This window comes from Monodon monoceros, unplaced genomic scaffold (genome assembly GCF_005190385.1).
Source record: "Monodon monoceros isolate NGI ecotype Baffin Bay Population unplaced genomic scaffold, NGI_Narwhal_1 Super_Scaffold_1, whole genome shotgun sequence".
NCBI lineage: Eukaryota > Metazoa > Chordata > Mammalia > Artiodactyla > Monodontidae > Monodon > Monodon monoceros.
This window is the reverse complement of record NW_021703765.1, coordinates 86,566,674-86,587,396: the sequence shown is the minus strand read 5'-3', so window position 1 is coordinate 86,587,396 and position 20,723 is coordinate 86,566,674. Positions and strand designations below refer to the sequence as shown.

General features: G+C 62.7%; 1 protein-coding gene across 1 annotated transcript in view; it reads right to left on the bottom strand.

Annotated features, from left to right (window-relative positions):
• The window catches only part of FBRSL1 (fibrosin like 1), a 113,405-nt gene that overhangs the window by 66,735 nt on the left and 25,947 nt on the right, over positions 1–20,723 (bottom strand). The window contains exon 10 of the mRNA XM_029218478.1: positions 7,194–7,394. Within this exon, the coding sequence (XP_029074311.1) occupies positions 7,194–7,394 (201 nt within the window). The remainder of the gene's footprint in view (positions 1–7,193; positions 7,395–20,723) is intronic.

Genomic DNA, 20,723 nt, shown 5'->3' with positions numbered 1-20,723 from the left:
GTCAGCTTCTCTTTGCTGGTGAGATGGTGGTGGGCTGGCCATGACGGGTAGGCACGACACCCGGTGACAAAGTCAGTTTCTTTAACAGGTACAGGACTATTCAGATCACCTATTTCATCTTATGTCGGTTTTGGCAAGTTGTATTTTTCAAAACATTTGTTCATTTCACCTAGGTTGTTCAATTACTGGAATAAAATCGTTTCTGCGCCATCCCTTCCACGTCTGTAGCACCTGCAGTGCTACTACCTTTTCTGTTTGTAACACTGGTAATCTGCGTTCTTTTTTGCTTGATCATTCTTAACCAGGGAGTTCTCAATTTTGCTGATGTTCTCCAAGAAACAATTTTTGGCTTTATTTTCTCTATCATTTGCTTCCTGGTTCACTAATTACGCTCATTTGCATTCGCCCCTTTCTTCTTTAGGATTCCTTCCTCTTCTCTTTCTAGCTTCTTCAGGTCACTGATCTCGAACCCGTCTTCTTTTCTAACACGAGCACTGAAGCTGGAGGTCTCACTCCGAACACTGCTTTAGCTGCACCCCACACATTCTATATGGTGAATTTTTGTTTCCATTTGAACTTTCTAATGAAACCCTGCTCATAAGGACATGTAGGAGGCAGAAGCAAAGGACTGGCCTGCGAAGGGGAGTGAGCAGTGGAAGGTGGCTCCCCGTTTCTGGCCCAATCACCGGGGCAGACGCAAGGCTTCCCACTGAAGTGCGGGGAAGCTTTAGAGCTGTGTTCTGGCTTGTTCTCACTCAGTGCGGGGGCTGTGGCATCTGAGTGGAGGGTCTTGGCCCTGGATACACAGGCCTGGTGCTCAAGGGGAGGTTCTAGGCTGACACGCGCCCGGCTTTGCGGCCCAGTGGTGAGGGGTCAAACCAAGGCTGGCTGAGCGAGGGAATGAGGAAACCAACAAGAGGAGCAAGTGTGGGGAGAAAGTGAACTTGGGAAGCTCACCTCCCCACCCTGCCGGCTCTGAGACACAATGGACCAGTCTGAGGCCCGTCTCAACTGAGAAGGGCTGCATAAGGGCAGAGTTAGATACACGCTGCCTTTCCAAGACTTGGTACAAAAATACTGGAATATCCCATTGATAATTTTCATACCGACTACATGTTGAAACGATACTACTTAGAATATAGCCGTCCCTCGGTGTCCGTGGGGGACTGGTTCCAGGAGCCCCCTGCAGATACCGAAATCCACGGTTGCTCAGGTCCCTCATATAAAATGATGTAGCCCAGTCAGCTCCCTGCGTCCGCGGATACACAGAGCTGACAGTACATGGATCTAAAATATATTAGGGTTAATCCTGTCTCTTCTCTTCATACTTGTAAAGTGGGTCCTATTACAGTCCTATCAAAGAGTGTGCTGTTCCAAGCGTCACCTGCAGGGTCAGGACCTGCCTTTGACAAGGCCCCTGGGACCCCTCCAGGGGTTTGGGCAGTGCACCCCTCAGTCTCAACCTCCCCAGTCCCACCCCTGGGATAGGTTTCTTGCCAAGCCCCCCAGGCAAGGGCAGGTGGCTGGACATGGACACCATCTTCCTTAGACACCACCACCCCCGCTCTGACAAGTTGCTAGGGGTGTCTTGCGGTCAATGCTGCCCCTGGCTGGGGGAGGCGGGCCAGCCAGACATCTGTGCACACCAGACACACGCTTGCCTCTCCTAACATACTGGGGGACTGAGTCACATTCCGTGTCTGCAGGGACAGAGGCTTCACGGGGCGCGGGTGATCTGCTTCAGTCGGGACGCATCCTCAGTGTCGGCGCCTTAGGTGCTGACGACGTCCTCGTGCGGGGAGCGGCCGGTCCAGGGGCCTGTCCTCCCCAGAGCGTCTCCCACGTGAAGGAGTAGATCTTGTTGGGAGTGACCAGGCGTTCACGTGTGGAGCACCTCTGTGCTCAGAAGAGGTGCGTGCACACGTGCACATGGGGAAGGCCTGCGCACAGCAGCAGACGAGCAATCCTCCCCAGGAAACTGTCAGCCTGGACTGGGCGTCCCAGGTGGACGCTGGAAGTGGCGTGCGGTCCCCTTTGAGAGCCAGGGGCTCATCGGGGTCGCCCACGCTCACCTCCCGGGGCTGCCCTGCCACCCACTGGCTGGATGCCAAGGGGTCTCCTTAGTAAGCACCTGCACAGTACGCTCCACCTCTGGCCGCTTTTGGACGGACCACCTGGTCACCCCTCCCTCTTCAACCTGGCAGCAAATCACAACCACCACTGCCCTTGCCCATCACAGGTTTAACAGGGACCAGGCGCCAAGTCAGGGGCTCCTGCCCAGAAGGTGCCTGTCCCCTCCCCGCGGCCCAGTCTGCAGAAGGGGAGGTGGGCTGCAGGGCCGGAGGAGAGGTCCCAGTAGAGCACTGTGCCCAGGCTCTGGTCTCCGTCCGAGGGCTCCCTGGGGCAGCATGGGGCCTCCCCCAGAGCCCCACGACACCCCCAAAGACTCACTCCAGCCCCACCCACCAGGCTGGGCTGCCCTACTCTCCCTATGACGGGGTGGGCCACACCCCACACCCCTGACCTCGGGGCCAGGTCAATTGCCAGGGCCCCAACCTCTGCCACCAGGCCACGCAGAGCCCACACAGCTGTGTCCTTTGGCCAACAAGGTGAGTCATCAAATTAGAATTAGCCACCAAAGTTTCAAAAATCACTGAATCCACAGAAAAACCCAGGATTCCAGTTGTTCGCAGAAACAAAGATCTGGCCACACTGGACCTATATTTTCTCATGGCAACACGGGTCCCCCAGGACACGACACACGCAGCCCAGTCCCCTCCGTGGCCAGTGGGTGCCTCGCCCAAGTGCACGTCCCTCAAGGTCCCAGCACTTTGAACCTGAGGCCAGCCGCAGCCATGCGGAGCCCCGTAGGGGTTAGAGGGCCCCTGCAGGTTCAGGCAGAAGCCAAGCCCCTTCCTCAGCAGCGATCACACAGGGAACAGCCCCACCCCAGTCACCTCGGAGCTCCCCCACAGCCGGGGCCCTTCCGGAGGGGAAGAAGGAGGGCGGCCCCAGCCGTGGCGTCCCTGTGGGCTCAGCCCTCTTCCCCACCCCCCTTCTGCCATCAGAGATGGTGCCCCGACAGTCCTGTCTCCCGCACTAAGTGGCACCCAAGCACTGCAGCCAACATGCGCAGAGCAGAAAGGCCTATAAAGGCAGGAGCTGCACCCGTCCAGTCCTGGCCTGCCTGTGCCATGCCCAGACAAGAGCATGGGGCCGGGGGCGTGGGCAGTGCAGCGATGCTCACGCTGCCCCTTGGGCTGGGAGTTCAGGGCACTGGGAGGGAGAGGGTGGCCTGAAGCCTTGCCACCCTCAGTGCATGACGACAGGGAACAGTGGGAACGAACGTGAAGGGTCAACAACAAGACCTCAGAAGCGCCTTCAGTGGCATCTAGAAAAAGACCCCTTCCAGAGCCAGGGCTCCGAAACAGGACAGGTGGAGCTGGTCCATCAAGGAGGCTGCCAGGGAGGCCTGGAGGGTGATTATGGCGAGCTGAGTCCCCCCAAGCCCACACCATGTGACGCAGTGAGCCAGGTCCAGGCCAGGCACCCCCTCCCCTGGCTGCTATCCTGCAGCTCAGCTGGAATGGAATGAACGACAGGCAAGTCCAGATGTGCAGAAAACCACTTGTCAGAGTAAAGCACTTCCAGTACGACACATACTTTGTTAAATTACAAACACTGATGCTGTTATAAAAATAATGGCACAGCACTTTTTATTTTCTTTAATCAGAAAAATAAGCCCCATGTTTCTGGGAGGGAGACCAGGTTATCTGTAGGCTCTGCTCTGGGTGTCAGGACCCCCGGAGGGCCAGGGTCCTCATGACCAAGCAGGGAGGAAGGCTCGGGTCTGGAAACCGGGGGGCACCTCTGTGGCCTCCATGAACCGGGTCGGTATTAGAGGTGGCTGTCACAGCCGGGTGAGACTGGGCGCACAGAGCACTGCTTGGGAGCCTGGCCAGGGCACCCCTGGTGGCCGACGCTGCTCTCCCACCTTGTGCCCAGGACTCCAGGAGCACTAGTGCGGGGCTGCCCTGAGCCAGAGGTCAGGGGCAAGGGGTGGTGACCCTTGAGCGCAGGTGCGGGTCGGGTGGGAGTGGGGGGAAGCAGAGAAAGGTTTGTAGTGTGAGGTCTGTCCTGACCGGGGACGTCCTAGGGGGCCCAGAGCCGGAAAGCTGTAGGGGACGAGTCGGATGCTGGGAGGGGACATTCTGGGAATGGCCTCAGAATGGACCTTCTTGGTCCAAAGCTGGGGGGGTGGACAGGAGACTGCCCCCGGCTTCAGTGCTCAGTCACTGGGGTGGAAGAAGAGTCCTGAGGGGGAGCCTCTTGTCTCACCAGCAATTGCTACTCAACCACAGACAGCCCTGAGCATCCCTCGTGTCCCCTCTCCACAGTCACAGGACTCTAGAGCTGGGCAAACATCACCCTTTGCAGAGGGAAGCAGCAGGACCTCAGGCCTGGCTCTGGTTGTGCCCACATTCTGCCTGGTGGGGGACGGGAATGCACACTGCCCAGATGGGGTGGGGCCCAAGGAGGGCAAGGCCTACAGCTGGCACGCCCCCCAAAATCACACAGGCACACACTCCACGCACAGGCAGACACTTGCAGACCACACGCCGTGTATATGCACACACAAATTCACACACTGGCTGGGCAGCACACCCGGGCATGGAAGTCCAACATTCAAGGACATGTGGGCACTTTAGAGGCACAGAGAGATGCTAAAGGACCCCCCACCCCACAAGCCTGAGCCCTTGGGGGTGGCTGTGTGCTCTCTCCCGGGCGCGTGCACGTCACAAAGCAGCGGGCACGGCGGGGGCCAGCCTGGCGGGAGGTGGGAAGGCGCTGTGGTCCTCTCCTCTCTTCCCGGCGTGGGGGGCCTCGGCTCGGTGGTGGCCCTGCAGGGGCTCCCGTCTCTGCTGAGCCTCAGCCTCCAGCCGCAAATGGCCCGGCCTGTCCGGAGAAGGCCTCCGGCCAGTCTGACAACACACCTCGGGCCACAGGCTGAGGGGGCCTTGGCCCGGCCCAGCACAGCCACACCTGGGGTGGTCTGGGAAAACGGGCGTCAGGCTCCAGGGCTCACAGATGGGGCCTGGCGGGCCACTGCAGGGGTGGAGGATCGAGTCCGTCGTGACCTCAGGGGCCGGCAGGGTTGGCCTGGGGCCAGGAGGGAGAGCTGGGGCTGATGGGCCCGGACCAGGTCCAGCAGGGACTGCCGTGGCTGGCTCGGGGGCCCCAGGAGAGGCCGGCGGGGCGGGGTTGGCCGGCCCAGAAGTGACGGGCGCTCAGGTATGGGGAGTAACGGCTGGGGCTGGCAGGGCTGGCTCGGACCCAGAAGTGACCGCAGGGGCTGGCAGGGCTGTTTCGGGCCCAGAAGTGGCCGCTTTCGTCGGCACGGCTGTTCTGGGCCCAAGAGTGGCCGCTTGGGCGGGTGAGGCTGTTCTGGGTCCATGAGTGGCCGCTTTTGTTGGCACGGCTGTCCAGGGCCCAGCAGTGAAGGCTTGGGGGGGCCAGACTGCTCTGGGGTTTCGACTAATTGCTGGGGCTGACTGAGGCCCAGGAGGGACCGCCGGGGGCGGCTGGGCTGGCCCAGGAGGGACCTTCGGGGCTGGCATGGGGCTAGGGACAGCCGCCGGGGGCAGCAGCACTGGCCCGAGAGTGAGCTGGCAGGCCGGCGACGTGGGCGCAGCACGAGGAGTGACTGTGGGGGCCGGCACCGCTGTCCTGAGGATGCCCTGCTGGGCTGGCCACGGAGACACGGGCCCATCCACGACCGCGTGGGCCAGCAGCGGTGCCAGAGGGCCAGCAGGGACCGACAGAGGTGGCACGGGGCCAGGACAGACCGCAGGGGCCGGCAGCGGTGCCACGGGGCCAGGATGGACCGCAGGGGTCGACAGAGGTGACACGGGGCCAGGAGGGACCGCAGGGGCCGGCAGCGCTGCCACGGGGCCAGGAGGGAGCGCAGGCGCCGGCAGCGCTGCCTGGGGGCTAGGAGTGCCCAACGCGGCTGGCGGGGCTGAGCCGGGAGTGACCGCTGGGGCCGGCGGGGCTGATCTGGGGCTGGAAGCAGCTGCTGGGGCCGGCAGGGCTGACCTGGACCCAGAAGTGACCGCCGGGGCTGGCTGGGCTGTCTTGGGCCCAGAAGTGACCGCTGGGGCCAGCTGCGCTGACCCGGGAGTGGCCGCTGGGGCTGGAAGGGCTGCCCAGGGTCCGGGAGAGCCCGACGGGGCTGGCAGCGCTGACACGGGGCTGGGAGTGACCCCTGGGGCTGGCTGGGCTGGAGCTGCTGCTGGCGCTGGGCCGGGCCGTTCTGGTCCCAGTGGTTGGCTGGGAGCGGCCCCCCTTCTGGGGAGCACACCTGCATGGAAGAAAGAGCACGTGTCCACCTGGGCAGGTGTGCCTGTAGACCCCCCATCCAGCCCAGGCCCCTGAGACATGCTGCCCCCTCACCAGCATTCCAATCCCCAAGGGAGTTGAAAGTGGAGTGTGAAACACCAAGAAGAACCCCTCTCTGAAAAGAAGGCGCAAACCAGTGAGTCCCTGGAGAGGAAAACAGCTGTAGTGCTGAGCCGACACCTAGGACAGAACCCTGTACCCTGGGAGAAAGCCCCTGGCCCCAGTCTCTCTGCCCCAGGCCAGCTGGGCTCTGGGTGACAGCAAGGACGGCCCCTCCCAGCAGGGCTGCTCCTTGCACCTGGTCCACCAACCACAACTGACGTGACTCCCTCCCTGTCTCACAGACCCACTGCGTTTCGCGTAAGTTTAGCACATGGAGAGCAACCAGCAATGAGCCTGGTCCCCACGCGTTACAGACACGCTGGACACCCCATAGTCGGCGGAGCCTGACAGACGCAATGGGGAAACGGGGCCAGCCTATCAGCGGGTGCACCCTCCAGTTCCGCCTGAACCAAGCACCCCCTGCCCCCAGTTCCTGGGTTCCTGGCCTGGTTTGCCTTTCTCTGGCTGTGACCCCCACCCCGGGGTGTCTCCTGCCTCCACTCAGAACCCTCAGACTTCCGGCAGGCGGCTGCTCCCGGCCCCAATCCACATATGCCCCTAATCCCACACCCGACAACGATGGAGCACGTTGCCAGGCAGGCCCAGATGCCGATGGGTGGTGTCCAGGTGCTGCTGTGGCCCCCAGGCCGCCCAGGAGCCCTTGATTCGGAGTGGGAGGGCCCAGCGCTCACCTGCTTGGTGGGCTGCAGCGGGGCCTTCTTCTCCCCTCGGTCGCAGGTGGGCTCCAGGTCCTGCTCGGAGCTGCCTGCCTCCAGGGGCCGCCCGTTCTCACCAGGCTCTGCAGACGGGCAGTTTTCTGATTCACGGGGCTTCTTGACAAGGCGACGTTCCCACTTCTCCTTCCGCTCGTGTGGCTTCAGGGCCATGTCCTTCTGTGGGGTGAGGAAGGACAAAGCCAGTTAATCGGCGGTGACACGATTCCAAGTGTTATCCCACCAGTGACACCATGAGAGACCACGTTGTGCCGAAGGTGGGGCCCTGGGCATGTGACAGCACCTACCTGGAGGTGCCACTCCCCGCCACCCCCCCGCAGTGGGCTGTCAGGCTGCCACACCTCGGGAAGGAGCCTCCCATCCTGGGAGGGCCACATGAAGGGGAATGAAGGGAGATGGGTGAATGGGTGGGCGGCAGACAGGTCTGATGAGTGTGGGTGGGCCTGTCAGGACTGGAGGTTTGGGGAGGGTGACTGGGGTGAGTTTCCCGAGGAGCCCAGCCAGGAACGTGGGGCCCTGATCCTTGGCCCAGTGTGAGGCCTCACCCAAGCTCAGCAGGAAGCCGCTGCTGAGACTGGTGGCTGGGCTGCCCTTCAGGAGGCATGGCCCATCCTGGCACCCTCTGGATTCCTGGTCTGAGACCGGGGCGAGCCCTGGGCTGAGGGCCATCGCCGCAGTAGCTGGCTGTAGGCAGAGATGCTGCAACTCCAGCTGCCCCGTCCCCTGGTCCTGAGCCACCCGTGGGTTTATCAGCCCAACTCGAGGATGCCCAACTGGCATCCTGACCCAATGGGAGCCTGTCTTGGGAAAGCAGTCTCCATGTCAGCCAGGTGTGCAGAGCTGCAGCGACCCCAGACATCACCCCTGGAGCAGGGACCTGGGCCTGCCTTGTTCACAGCTGTGCCCAGTGCCCGGAGCCAGGCCTGACACACAGTGGGTGTTTAATAAGCACGTGCTAAAACGATGCTGACAACGGCAGCATGGTCTCCCATCCCCATGGGCGGCTGGGCCTCTGCACTGCCTGCACAGCTCCTACTGTGCAAAGGGGGCCTGGACCCACCACCACCTGCAGCTCTGCCAATGTGCCCAGAGATGCCTGGCATTCACTGGTGGTGAAGAGGGAAGGCGCACCCACCGGCCTCTTGCTTGGGTCCATGGGGGAACCAGGGGCAGCACCAGTGCCACTGGGCTGCTAAAGAGAGAGCTAAGGAAATGCCAACAAGGGACCCAGAAGGTTCCGAAAGCATCTGCCCACGAAGGAGGGGAAGAGGAAAGCCTGAATGAGGGCAATGGTGACTTATCCCAGGTGACACCCTCACGGCCCCCCAGGAAACGTCCCTAAGCCACTTAAGCAGGTGGCAGGAAGGACCAATGTCCCAGCCTGCTGTGGTCCCCTGGACTGGCGGCAGGGAAAGGGATGTGCTGTGCTTGCTGCGTGGGCTCCTCTGACCTGGAGCCAGCAGCTACCTCAAGACGACTCCCCACGTCCCTCCTCCCGTCCAGTGAAGGGGGCCCACAATTCCCAGAATTCGAGAGGAGTGCCAATGAGGTCAGCCAGACTGGAGCTGTCCCTCCAGGCACGGAAGCCCCCCAGCTGCCCCGCCTGGTGTGGCCCGTGGTCTGTCCTGGGAGCAGCCATGTCCAATCGCAGGCTGACTGACCACCCGCCTCGGCGGCTGCACACAGTCGTGTCTGCACAAGGCAGTGGCAGCAGATCCCTCTCCTCTCCCAGGCCCAAATGCATGGGCACACAGACCTGCGGCTCAAGCAGGATCTGGGGAAGGAAGGGCCATCCACAGCCTCTCAAGAGGGGGCATGTGGCACCCCTTGACCTCTGACCCCACACCAAGGGCTGGCGTACTCACCTTCCTGCACGCCCTGCATCCCTGCCCTGTCCCCAGTGTCAACTCAGGGGCTGACTCAGCGTCAACCAGGAAGAGAGAGAGGGATGGTGTGCCAGTGGGGTTGGGGACTCCTAAAGGTCAGCTGAACCGTGAGGCCGCAGGCAGGACGCTCGTCCTGGTGCATCTGTGAGGTCAGACACCCTTCCACGCAGAAGCACTCCCACCACACGTGGATCTGCCCAAAGTTCCACAGGCTTCTGCCTGAGCAGCAGGTGAGACCCCAACGTCCTGGATGCAGTACTGACCCTTCCCCATGCTCACACTCTGGGCTATCAGACCCCAGGGACACCCACAGGTCATCTGCACTTCGGTGGCCACTGCCAGAACCCCCAAGGGCACCAGCTCATCTTAGCCCGAGGGGGTCACTCTCCCTCACGCCCTGCCGACAGAGCCCCTGCTGACCCCAGGACTTCCCAGCACCGGCCCTGCTCACAGGCCAACTCATTAAACTGGCAGTGAGCACCGACTCTAGGCTAGCTTGGCTCCAGGCACCTAGGACCAGATCAGGAGGGAGCTGGCCCAACAGGCGAGTTGTCACGACACCCAAAAAGGCAGCAGGGTAACGCAGGCAGGGAAGCAGAAAGGAAGGAGCCACTTCAGAGATGCTTGGGGACGACCCTTGGTCAGAGCCCAGGGAGCCTCCCTCAGGGAGCAGCCAGTGCAAAGTCCCTGAAGTGACGAGGAGTTCCATGCTCCCTCTCTGGTGCCCGTCTCCTCAGGACGGTGATGCCAGGAGGGAGGTTCTACTGGTCAGCAGCTGGCCCAGCGTATGGCCACGGGCTTCCCTGGCGAAGAACGCTGAGGCTGTCCCTCAGGTGACGAGGAAGCACTGGTGAAGGCGGCTCGCTTTCCACACGCAAAGTACTTAATACGTATTGACTCCTGGTGTGCCCGTGACGCATGAATGTCAGCCCCCTTATAGACAGAGGCCAAGGCCCAGAGAGGTCCAGAGATATTCCTGGTCACCCAGCCCACAAGGGTCTCACTGCTAACAGGCTGCTCCCACACAGGCCCCGGAGAGCAGCGAGGCCCCCAGAGTCCCTACCTGTCCACCCTGGATGTCACCTCCTGACCACGGGGCGCCAGCCTGCAGGTCTGTTACCTTAGAGCCTCACTGCCCACCCGTGGGTGCCCACCTCCACCCAGCCCCATCGTGGTGCAGAGGGTGGGCCCAGCAGGCTGCGGTCAGAGGCCCCAGGGAAGACACAGGGAAAGTCCCCAGGCACCACGCTGTAAGGGGTGCATGAGTCAGGGCCCTCCAGAGAAACAGACCCACAGCGTGCGTGCGCAGGCGAAGCTCGATTAGAAGGAGGCGGCGGCACGACCGTGCAGGCCGACGTCCCGAGACCCGCTGCGGGCAGCCTCATGACCCCAGAGGGCCGCGGGAGTAGTTCCAGTCCGAAGGTGGAGGAAAGGCCCCCGTCAGACAGGAGGAGCCCCCTCTTCCTCGGGGCAGGGTGGGCCTTTTGGTTCCACACAGGCCTTCAGCAGACAGGACAAGGCCCGCCCGCATGCAGGGGACGCCTGCCGCACTCAGTCTGCAGTGGAAATGCAGCCCCGTCCACACGGCCTCCCGTCTGGGGCCAGGCTGGCATGGGCAGGCACCACCTGAGGGGCCCCGCGGGCGTGGGGAGGTGGGGCTTTGAGGCAACGCCGCCCTGCACACCCGGGACCCTGGAGACCCTGGGGCCCCGGGCAGGACGCGAGTCTCTGGGCTGCAGCCGTGCTGGTCAGGCCCCGGGCCCAGGCCTGCCCTGACAACAGGCATCTCGACTCCCACACCTCGGAGCCCCCCCACCGTGGGCCACCTTGACCTTCTCATCGCCACAGAAAGTGGCAAGTTATCTCCCCCGACCTCCCCATGGGCCACCTCCTTCCGGAAAGAGTAACTAACTATCCTGTCCCCGTGCGACCTGGTCCTGAGATGCGCATGTCCCGCATCACTGCGGGGTGAGCCTCGCCTTTACAGGGCAGGAAGGGAGCAAGAACCCGCCTCAGGGTCTTTCTTGGGCCACCCGAGGCCACTTTGGACCTACCTGGCTAAAGTCACAAAGACTGCTTCTAGCCCGGGGGATAACCTCTGAGCTCTCACGTCTGAGCCCTGGAACAGAACAGGGCTGCCCGTGGCGCGTCCGAGCAAACACAGAGAACGTGTCCACTACTACCCATGAATCTACAGGGGCAGCCTGCCCCAGGGGGACACCTGGGACCTGTCTTTCTAACAAGCATTTGTGAACAAAGGACAGGGAAGGGCAGACGTGCAGCGAAGCAAGCGTGGTGCTGACTCACGTGGTGAGCACCTCAGACAGACCCGACCCTGCCGTGCTCCGGGACCCACCTCGGCCCCTCCACAGGTTCTGGAAGGGCCTCAGGAAAATTCTAGGTCATCTCTCCAGACACATCTGGCCACCGCATTGTTCATGTGGTAAAAAGGACGCGTCTGTCAACCACAGACTGTTCTAACTCGTCATCTTCTATAAACCTGTTTTGGGCATTCTGTTGTTTTTCGTTAAAAACAACTAGATTGTCAGAATCTTTGAAACACCAGTGCCTCTCCCCTGGCCTGGACTCAGTCCAGCTCCATCCTGGCCACAGCCCACAGTGGCAGGTGGGGCCCAGGGCGGGACCTCCTGCATCTGGAAGAATGGGGGGAGCAGGAAAGCCACCTGCCTTGGCCGGGCTGAGGTGCACCAGGCGTGGGCCTTGTGCAGACGGAGGGGATGGCAGGACCACCGGCTCTCTCCTGGCTTCCGCAGGCAGGAGGCCTCGTGCTGCACACGTCCCGGCTCCAAGCGAGGCCCATAGTGTTTCCTGCCTGAAGGTTCGAGAGGATGAACTCTAAGCCAAGGGCCCTGCCAGTTTCCTCGCCTGGAAGGAAAATCGCCATCTCAGCAGGATTTCTCTGGAGCAGGGCTTACCAGCGTCCAGATGCAGCTGCCCCTACCCCAAGCCACTGCCATGAGAACGACCGCGGAGCTCCCTGGGCTTCTGTTCTGTACCGCACTGCTAGTGAGCGCGAGCCAGGCCTGAGCTTGGTGCCCGAGGCTGGGGCTGCCCTCGAGGGCCTGTGACGCCAGCCCCATGGGGCTGTGTCTGGGCCCGTTTTGAAGGCTCAGCCATGCTTGGGCACACGCAGTGCCGGAGTTCTGCCCTCACTGGCCTCAGTTTCCTCATCTGTAGTCTGGCGCGGCAGGCCTGCAGGGAGGAGCGAGGCTGAGGCGTGCGGGGGTTTTACACACAGCCACACTTCTGAGCCACACTGCGGGCCCCCACTGACTTGAGGCAATGGCCCTGCAGCGAAGCCGCCTGCAGTAGCCAGGCCCTCTGACCCTCCCGGACCATGGGGGCGGGGGTGGGCATGTTGCTGTGAAATCAGACTAGATCTTCCTGCAGCGATTTTACGTGACCACCTGTAACTCCCCTAAACAGGATTACTATGCAGCACTGATACAATTTCTAACTTGCTTCTGTAAACTGACCACGGAGAGATAAAAGCAATTACAACTAGTAAACACAGACTGGAATGATTCCCCTCACCGGGGGGGGGAAGGGGCTGAGGCTGCCTGCTCCCACCTGGATCAGGCCCTTTCAGGCCCCCAGACCCTGCAGGCAAAGGCGCGGCCACACCCCTCTGGCCAGGCGGGGGCCCCTCTACTCTGTGAACCACGCTGGGGTCTGCTCCCCAGTACCTGGGCCCCAGCCCATAGAACTCACCCCTCGTCACCAAACTTGGGCAACTCTCGCCGCCGGGGGTGAGAAGGCAGATGGCCCACCTGGGCCCTCACCACTGCCCCCCACCCCACCTGTCCCTCCACTTCTCGGAGGAAGGCTTTGTGGGATGTCCATGTCACCCTGGGACAGGGCCAGGCCTGGAGACCCATCCCCGTAAGGGGCCAGGAGGCTGCAGGTGGCGGAGGTTGCCTTCTCCCAGAACCTCTGGACCTGAGGGCCCCAGCAGCCCTCCCGACTCGTGGTTCAGGCACCTGCTCTCCATGGTTCCAGGAGCTCACGCCACATCCCACCCACGTCCAGTCTGAGTGCGGCCCCACCCATTCTACCTTCAGAGCCTCACCCATGGCTCACCGGGCAGGCTGTCATCCCCCGACCTGCATGCCCTTCAGAGCACGTCTGCCTCAGGGCCTTGGCGCAGCTGCTCTCTCTGCCCTGGCACCCACATGGCTCACTGCCTCTCACCTGCAAGTTTTGCCTCAAACTCCCCCTACCCCACACAGGGTAAAACCGCAGCCCCCATGCCCCGCCCCGCCTTCCCCACTCCTCAGAGCCTCAACGTGCAGGTGCTCCTTTCCTGTGGTCGGGGGAGCAGGTGGCTTAGCGCAGGGTCTCTCCCCAAGCGGGAAGCCCCTCCCCTTCCCCCTGGCCAGATAGGAGGCAGCTTCTGCACCACCCACCCCCAAGTGACCAACTCTCCACGCCTGCCTGGGACTAAGGAGGCTCTGGCGACGACGTGGGACTCCAGTGCCAAAATCAGAGAAGTCCTAGAGACACTGAGGCGGCCCCGTGAACCACGACGACAGCATCTTCCTTCATTTAGACAGCCTTCGCCAGAGCCCCTCCCTGCCCACACAGTGGGCTGGGGGCCAGGATGCAGGGGTGAGAAGGTCCCTTTGCCTGGCCTGACCCCCACCCCGGGCCCTGCTCCAGGTGCAGGAAGGCCGGGGACACCTCCAGCACCTGCCGCTGACCTCTCTCCGGGCTTGAACGCTGAACTGGGAGCTGTCCCGGCTGTCCCAACCCTGGCGTGGGGACCAGGTCCAGTCACCACCTCCAGCTATGCTGCTGGGACAGAACTGTCCTCCCTGACCCGTCCACCGCCTAAGTCACATTCACACCGCACAGGCACCGCTGCCCGTCTTCTCCTCAGCCCCACGCCCAGTGTGCCAACCCCCCAGGCAAGTCATCTTGCCTGAGTCACCTGGCCCTTGAGGACCATTTCCTGAAGGCCTCACTGACATCTCAGCTGTTCCAGAAGCTTCCGGAACCTGCCTCGTTGCATCCTGGTCCCTCTGGGTCCGTTTCCCGCTGGCCCGCTGAACACCTGGTGAGGCCGGCATGGCTGGATGGCAGGTGGTCAGGGAGCCGGGAGTCAGGAGCCGGGCCTCCAGCAGGACAACCACGGCATCTGGAGTGCTTTCCGAGCGCCAGCCCCCTGCACGTGAGTGGGGAGCCCCTCCGGGAGGGAGGCCCCTCCCAGGCCCTGTACCCACCCCTTCACGTATCCAGTGAGCCCCCGCAGTGTGCCGGGACAGAGAAGAGTCACCTGGAAACAAAACACAGACCCACCCCATTGCTGAAGACAAGCCAGACGATGCCTGGTGGAAGAAGGCGGCTGCCTGCCCAGGTCTGTGCCCTGTGGGTCCGCTTGAGCCGCCACCCAAGACCACGTCCACGTGTGGGTCCCCCACCGCGACCCTGGCCGATGGCTGGGCCACCCTCTGCCCCACACTCGACTGGGATTTACGGTCACAGCCACTGTCCTGACAGTGACATTGCGAGGTCAGTCTGTCCAGGCCCCTCTCGGCATGACCGCCAGCTCCTCCACACCAAGACAGCACATCCCACACTTGCCCACGACTGCCACAGCCACTCTCACGCTCACGGCCCTGGGAGCTCCCCCTCGGCCCCGGAACCTGCACAGCTGCGGCCGAGGCCTGCCTGGCCCGGCAGGGGAAGCTGTGGGGGCCGGGGCCGCTGCCGCTGAAGCATCTCGTGCCTGTCTTCCGTTCGGGTGGGGCACAAAGAGAAACAAGCTCAGAGAAGGGCCTCGAAGAGGAGATGGGGAGGGTGCAGGACCACGCGGCAGGTACTTCCACCTTGTCATTCCCTAGACGAGGAAACTGAGACCCGGAGCAGGCACAGGGCTGGCAGGGGCCACACGTGAGGAGAGGGAGACACTAGCTTCACTGGCCACCTCAGCTGGCTGGGAGGGCCTTGGAAGAAGCATCCTAAACTTGCTCCTGGGTGATGGCGAGAGCTGGGCAAAGGCCCCAAGGCAGATGTTCCTGGGTGCAGGGACTGAGGTGAGGAGATGGGTAGGGCCAGGCCTCGAGGGGAACGTGGGTTCATTCCACAGATGACAGACAGGGACCCCTAGGGGATCTGGGCCAGGCAGAGATGTGATCTCTGGAGCCAGGGGCCCCTGGCTGTATCCAGACGAGTCTATGAGCATTCCTGTCTGACAAATCCTCACTGGGGCCGCAGGCGGAGCCAGGGCTGAGGGCAGGCCAGGCAGCACATGGGAAAAGCATCGGCCAGGGGCCTGCCAGGGTCTGAGGACCAGCACGTGGGTCCAGGGCTGGGGGGCAGAAGGGACAGCTGTGGTGTGTGAGGTCAGCTGAGTGATGGGGTCGTGGCAGACCCATGGTCCCTGTGGGGACTGGCTCGCACAGAGACGGGAGCCCTGGGGCCACAAGAACACCCCACCCAAGGCTGCAGAGTATTTGCAGGGAGGGTGGCAGCTGCCAGGCACCCGAGGTGGCACAATATGTCAGACTGGGGGCGACCAGTGGAACAGGGCCAGGGGAGAGGATTCAGGACGTGGCTGATGGCCACGCAGGGCTGGAGCTCCCATGGAAGCTGGTCTGGAGGACCCACCAGGAACCTGATCCTCACAGGGTCAACTCTTGGCTCAGCGTGAAACTGCGAGGCCCCTCCCTCCCAAGGACAGGAAAGGCAGGGTGGCCAGACACGCAGCCCTAGGCCAGAAAGGTGAAGCCCAGGCTGGACAGGTGGGAGCCCTGCCGCTCTCTGGTCACATGGCCTCCACCCCCAGCCCCCAAGGCGCAGCACAGACCCACGCCCTGTGCCTGGCTCCCATCCCGCGCTGCCACTTGCCAGCCATGTAGACTCAAAAAGTGACTTAACCCCCATGCCTCAGTTTTCTCATCTATACAATGGAACAGCAAGCACCCACTGCAAGGACTGCTAGGAGGATGAAGTGAGCCGAGGCCCCGAAGGCCGTCGCTCCTGTTTCCGTGGCTCTCGGCATCACCACGGACGGGGCCGGACTCGGGCCTCCCACTCCTCCCTGGCTGTGGTGTGTGAGTGGCGGCCCCCTGCCAGGGCCGCACGTGTGTCTCGCGCAGATGGCGGCTCTGCTCACCACAGTCACCGGCTGACGCTAAGCTCTCAACAGAGAACCCTCCCTTGTCTGGGACCTGCAGGCACCTGCGGCCGGTCAGCGTGTGCTGCTCCGTGCAGCATCCAGAGGGCAGCGACCGCCCCAGGCGGCTGCTCCAAGGAAGGAGCAGAGCCGGGGCCACTGAGACGCTTCCCCAGGCCAGGCTGTGACCCGGCAGTCCCTGCCCTCACATACATTCCGTGCGAACCAGGATCCCATCAGCTCGCCCGCCACATTCACACAGAGTCCTGGTGAGCTGAATGAAGAGAGTAGCGCAGTGCGTTTTCCTTCCAGGACTACTGTGGGAAACCAGGGCACTGGAAGGTTCTCCACACCCAACTGGAGCCAAATACATCTGCCCCAAGTCCCCAGAGCACTTGACTCCATGCAGGTTTCAGATTCCAGCTCCCAAGGGAGAAAGCGCCTCAGGTGACCCCAGTGACCACCCACATCCCCACCCTCACCCCAGCCGACGAGCGCCTCACCACCTTCCCCAGGCGTCTCCACCTGAGAGCCCCACCCGTGCCGGCTCCTGCCCAGCAGCCGCCTGGCCTGCACGGCGGACGCTGTCATGACAGCCCGTGACCTCCTCCCAGCCTCCGGCGAGTCTAGTCACCTATCTGCCTGGAGCCAAGCCCGCAGCCAGCACGGGCACGGCCACTGCTTATCGATGGTTAGTGAGTCAGGAGAGAAGGACGGGTCAGAGCCCTCCCTGGTGGCCAGCGGTTGCTGGCAGAGGCCCGGCAGCCTCATGCGAGCCTGCCTTCGCCTACCTTGGGGCCACCACTGCCTGGGCCACAAGGAACGAGAGCGACGAGAGACCGTCCCGAGCAGCCGTCCAGGAGAGGGAGGCTGCCAGGGCTGGATGAGGGGGGCACGGCTCAGCTACGCAACCCACGGTGCTGAAAACCTCTGACTGGGAGGCGGGCCGGCTGCCCAGGGGCCTCACGAGACTGCACCCGGGGACACATCCTCAGGGGCACCAGGGCCAGCAGGTACGCCGGTCACCAAGGAGGCAGAAAGGGGCTCTCAGCAGAGGAGTGCGGGCCGGCGGGCGGGCGGGCAGCACGGCCTGGGCAGCGAGACCACAGCAGGCACCTGGGCCCTGCCCCAGGTGAGTGGCAGAGGCCAGGCCAATGCTTCAGTCTCCCCATCTGCACAGGGCCCCCGTGACCATGGCTCCCCGCTCCCAGGGCTCTGCGCAGAGCACGTGAACCACACGGGTCAAGGCCAGGACGGTGGTGTCCCCCAGCGGGTGTCTCACTGCGTGCCACTGCTGTCACTCTGGCGGCCCCCAGCTCACAGTGACCCCATGCCCATGGTAGGGGTGGTTTCCAAGCGCCAGCATCCCTCCTACAGAAGGCCGACTCTGCCCGCCTGACACGCATACCTGGGCCCCCAGCCCTCTGCAGCGCAGACATGCGCACACTGCCCAGAAGCCAGGGTGGGGCAAAGGGAAAGCGGGGTGCAGCTGCCTCCGGGCCGCACCACCGGGGCAAACTCAGCTTGTGGGAAGGGGAGGCTGCAGGCTGCGGGGGCCCACGACGCTCTGCCTCAGGCACAGCACAGCCTCCAGGCACCCAGAAGAGGGTGGCAGTGGGGAGACGGACGTCCACCACCTTTCCTGTCGTCAGCCCCCCACCGGCCTTCACAGCGTGGGTGGGACACACAGGGAAACCAAGGCCCAGGGGCCCCAAGTGCTGTGTGCGCAAGCCCCAGCCATGGGAGCAGGGGAGTGGGCCAGCGTGCCGGAGTGCAGGAGATGGCCCTGGCCCCCTGCATGGGGCTCAAGACCCTCACCTGTGCTCAGGGGCAGGCGAGGGTAACGAGCTGACCGTCCGTCAGGACTGTGGCTGCCTCCACGCTGGGTGTCACCTCTGAGTGTTCGCTCTGTGGTCCTACTGCCCGCGATGGATACGTGGTGACGCGGGGGACGCAGCTGAGCCCTCCCAGCCTGGTGCAGCCTCGGGCTCTGCAGTCTGGCGTCGATCCCCGCGGTGCTCAGAAGGGACAGCCCTTCCCTAGAGGTGGGACAGCCGGCCCGGGCCACAACTTTGCTCCTGCAGTGCAGGAAAAGGCTGCCCCTTCGATGTCACGCAGGACCACCCTCTGCCTCTTCCCATCCGCAGACTGGGACTGTGGCGGGCAGATCCTGGGCGAGGACTTGTCCCCCCGCCCAGCCTCAGTTTCCCCATCTGAAGACTAGAAGGCAGCCTGGAGGAGGTGCTCTGGCCTGGAGACTCAGATGCTCTGCAAGCTGAAGGCTTCTCTGGCTGCTGGCTCTCCTCACAGAGCCCACTCATCTGCGTGCCTCAGCCCTGCTTCCCCGTCAGAGGGCTGGGCTGGACACGTGCCCCCAGGCAAACCAGCAGCATGGGCTTCCGTCCATGGGCCGCGGGGACTACACCCCAGCTCCCTGAGCACCCAGAGCCAGCACAGACCACGTGCTCTCAGCCCCCGTGGGCCGCTGAACCCGGCGCGCAGACAGACCACCACCATTGAGCCTCCTGATGTAGCCGGGGGTAGGGGGCGTCTCGGCACCCCTCACCGACTCGCCGACCCACCACGGGGCCAGGTCCAGACCTGACCCCACCGCTCAGCGGGCGTGAGGCTCGCCTCCCAAGCTGGAAGAGCGCAGTTATTTTTAGGGGAAATGCACAGCAAGCCCCTGGGCAGCCCCCCGCGTGGTGTGCAGCAGGGGCAGGGCTCCCCAGGCACGACTCCACGTGCAGCAGCTCACGTGCAGCCTCGGGGTGTGCTCTGTCCTCATAAGAGTAACACGTGTTGGTCAGCGTGTAGGAAACAGAATTAGAGGAAGGCAGTCACCTGCGACCACAGCTAAAATGTGGGGTCTTTTCCTTTCCATCTCTATTCCCGGGTACACACCTCCCAGACGTGTACAGATGTGGTAAATAACCTTTTCCTGCTGCACAAAAGGAGACACAAGACTGAAAGCGTGCTTATAGCTGCACAACATGCTCTGGAAAGGCCACGGGCTGGCGAGAGTGGTCACTGAAGGAGGCTGAGTTTGGACCTGACTTTTTTCAAAATACACCTTGTCATAAAGCTTGACTTTTGAAGCACGTAAAAGTGTTTTGCTGTTCGAAAAGCAAATTAACAAAGAATCATATGGATGCCCAACCAGAAGAGTGGTTCTAGGGGCAAATGCTTTCTCTCCAGACCTGCGGAGACGGAGGTGAGGGCAAGGGCTGGCGGCCCTGAGGGAAAGCCCCAGGAGGCGCACAGTAGGTCTGCTGGGCACGTCCAGACTGCCTGCGAGGCGACTCCCGGGAGACCTCGGGGCCCGCACAACCTGCCCTGCGGTCGGAGGGCAGATCTGCCATAAGGAAGAAAGGTTGAGAGGACCTGGGGCACAGTGCAGCTGGGGCCTGCCCCACAAGGGCCTTCCCATCACCTCTGGTCAACACACTGGGAGGTGGAGACATCACAGGAATCAGAGGGACAGCAAGGGCTGTCCATCAGTCTGTCCCAAATGTCCCTGGTCAGTGAGAACAGAAGAAAGAGCCCCTGTCCTGCCCAAACCACAAGACCGCTGTCCTACTGCTACCTGCTCACTGCCCCCACACAGATAGATGCAGACTCGGAAAGCCGATGGGGACCAGGGCTCAGGTGTAAGACCCCCTGTCCAGACTGGGGCCTGCATCCTCAGGACAAAGGCAAGGAGAACTTGAGGGACACTGGCACCGCGCACAGGTCCCACCTCCTGAGCAGGGCCACATCCAACATTAGGTTATGCTCCAGGGGTGGCAGCCTGTGTCCACATGGAGGCCAAGACGGACCCCGAAGGGCTTGGCAGAGCTCTGAGACCAGGCAGGCTGAGGCCTCAACGCTCACGGTGCCAGGCCTCAATGTCCCCATCTGTGCCGTGGGGACACGCAGGCCTCAGAACAGCACCTGGTAGAGCACACTCGTCTGCTGAGTGCTAGCTGTCACCATCAGCCTCATTATGAACTATCTGAACGCTGGGGGAAAACCACTACACTTTAGCAAGAAATGAGGCCAAACAAGCGGGGCTGGTCTAGAAGTTATGACTCGTCCAGAAGCCCCGTACTTTCCAAGGCAGGCAGACTCCTCCCTGGCTCAGAAGGGCAGAGAAGGGTGCACGGAGTGGCCCTGGGGTGGTGCGGCTGTGTGAATGCCAAGCAGAAAGCAAGCTCAGTCTCACTATGACCCGGCCGGGGCTGGTCTGAGCCTGCAGAAGTCCCCTAAAGCCGAGGCTGCACCTTCTGGCCCCTGATGCAGAGCCACTGCAGGCAGCGTGTGGACCCAACAGGTGCACCGAGTGACCCCGGGCGCAGCTTTCCTGAACCTCAGCTTCTCCTCTCGCTGGTTCATTCCACAAACACGTATGGGGCACTAGGACCCCGCAGGGGACACGCACACACACACACACACACACACACACACACACACACACACACACAC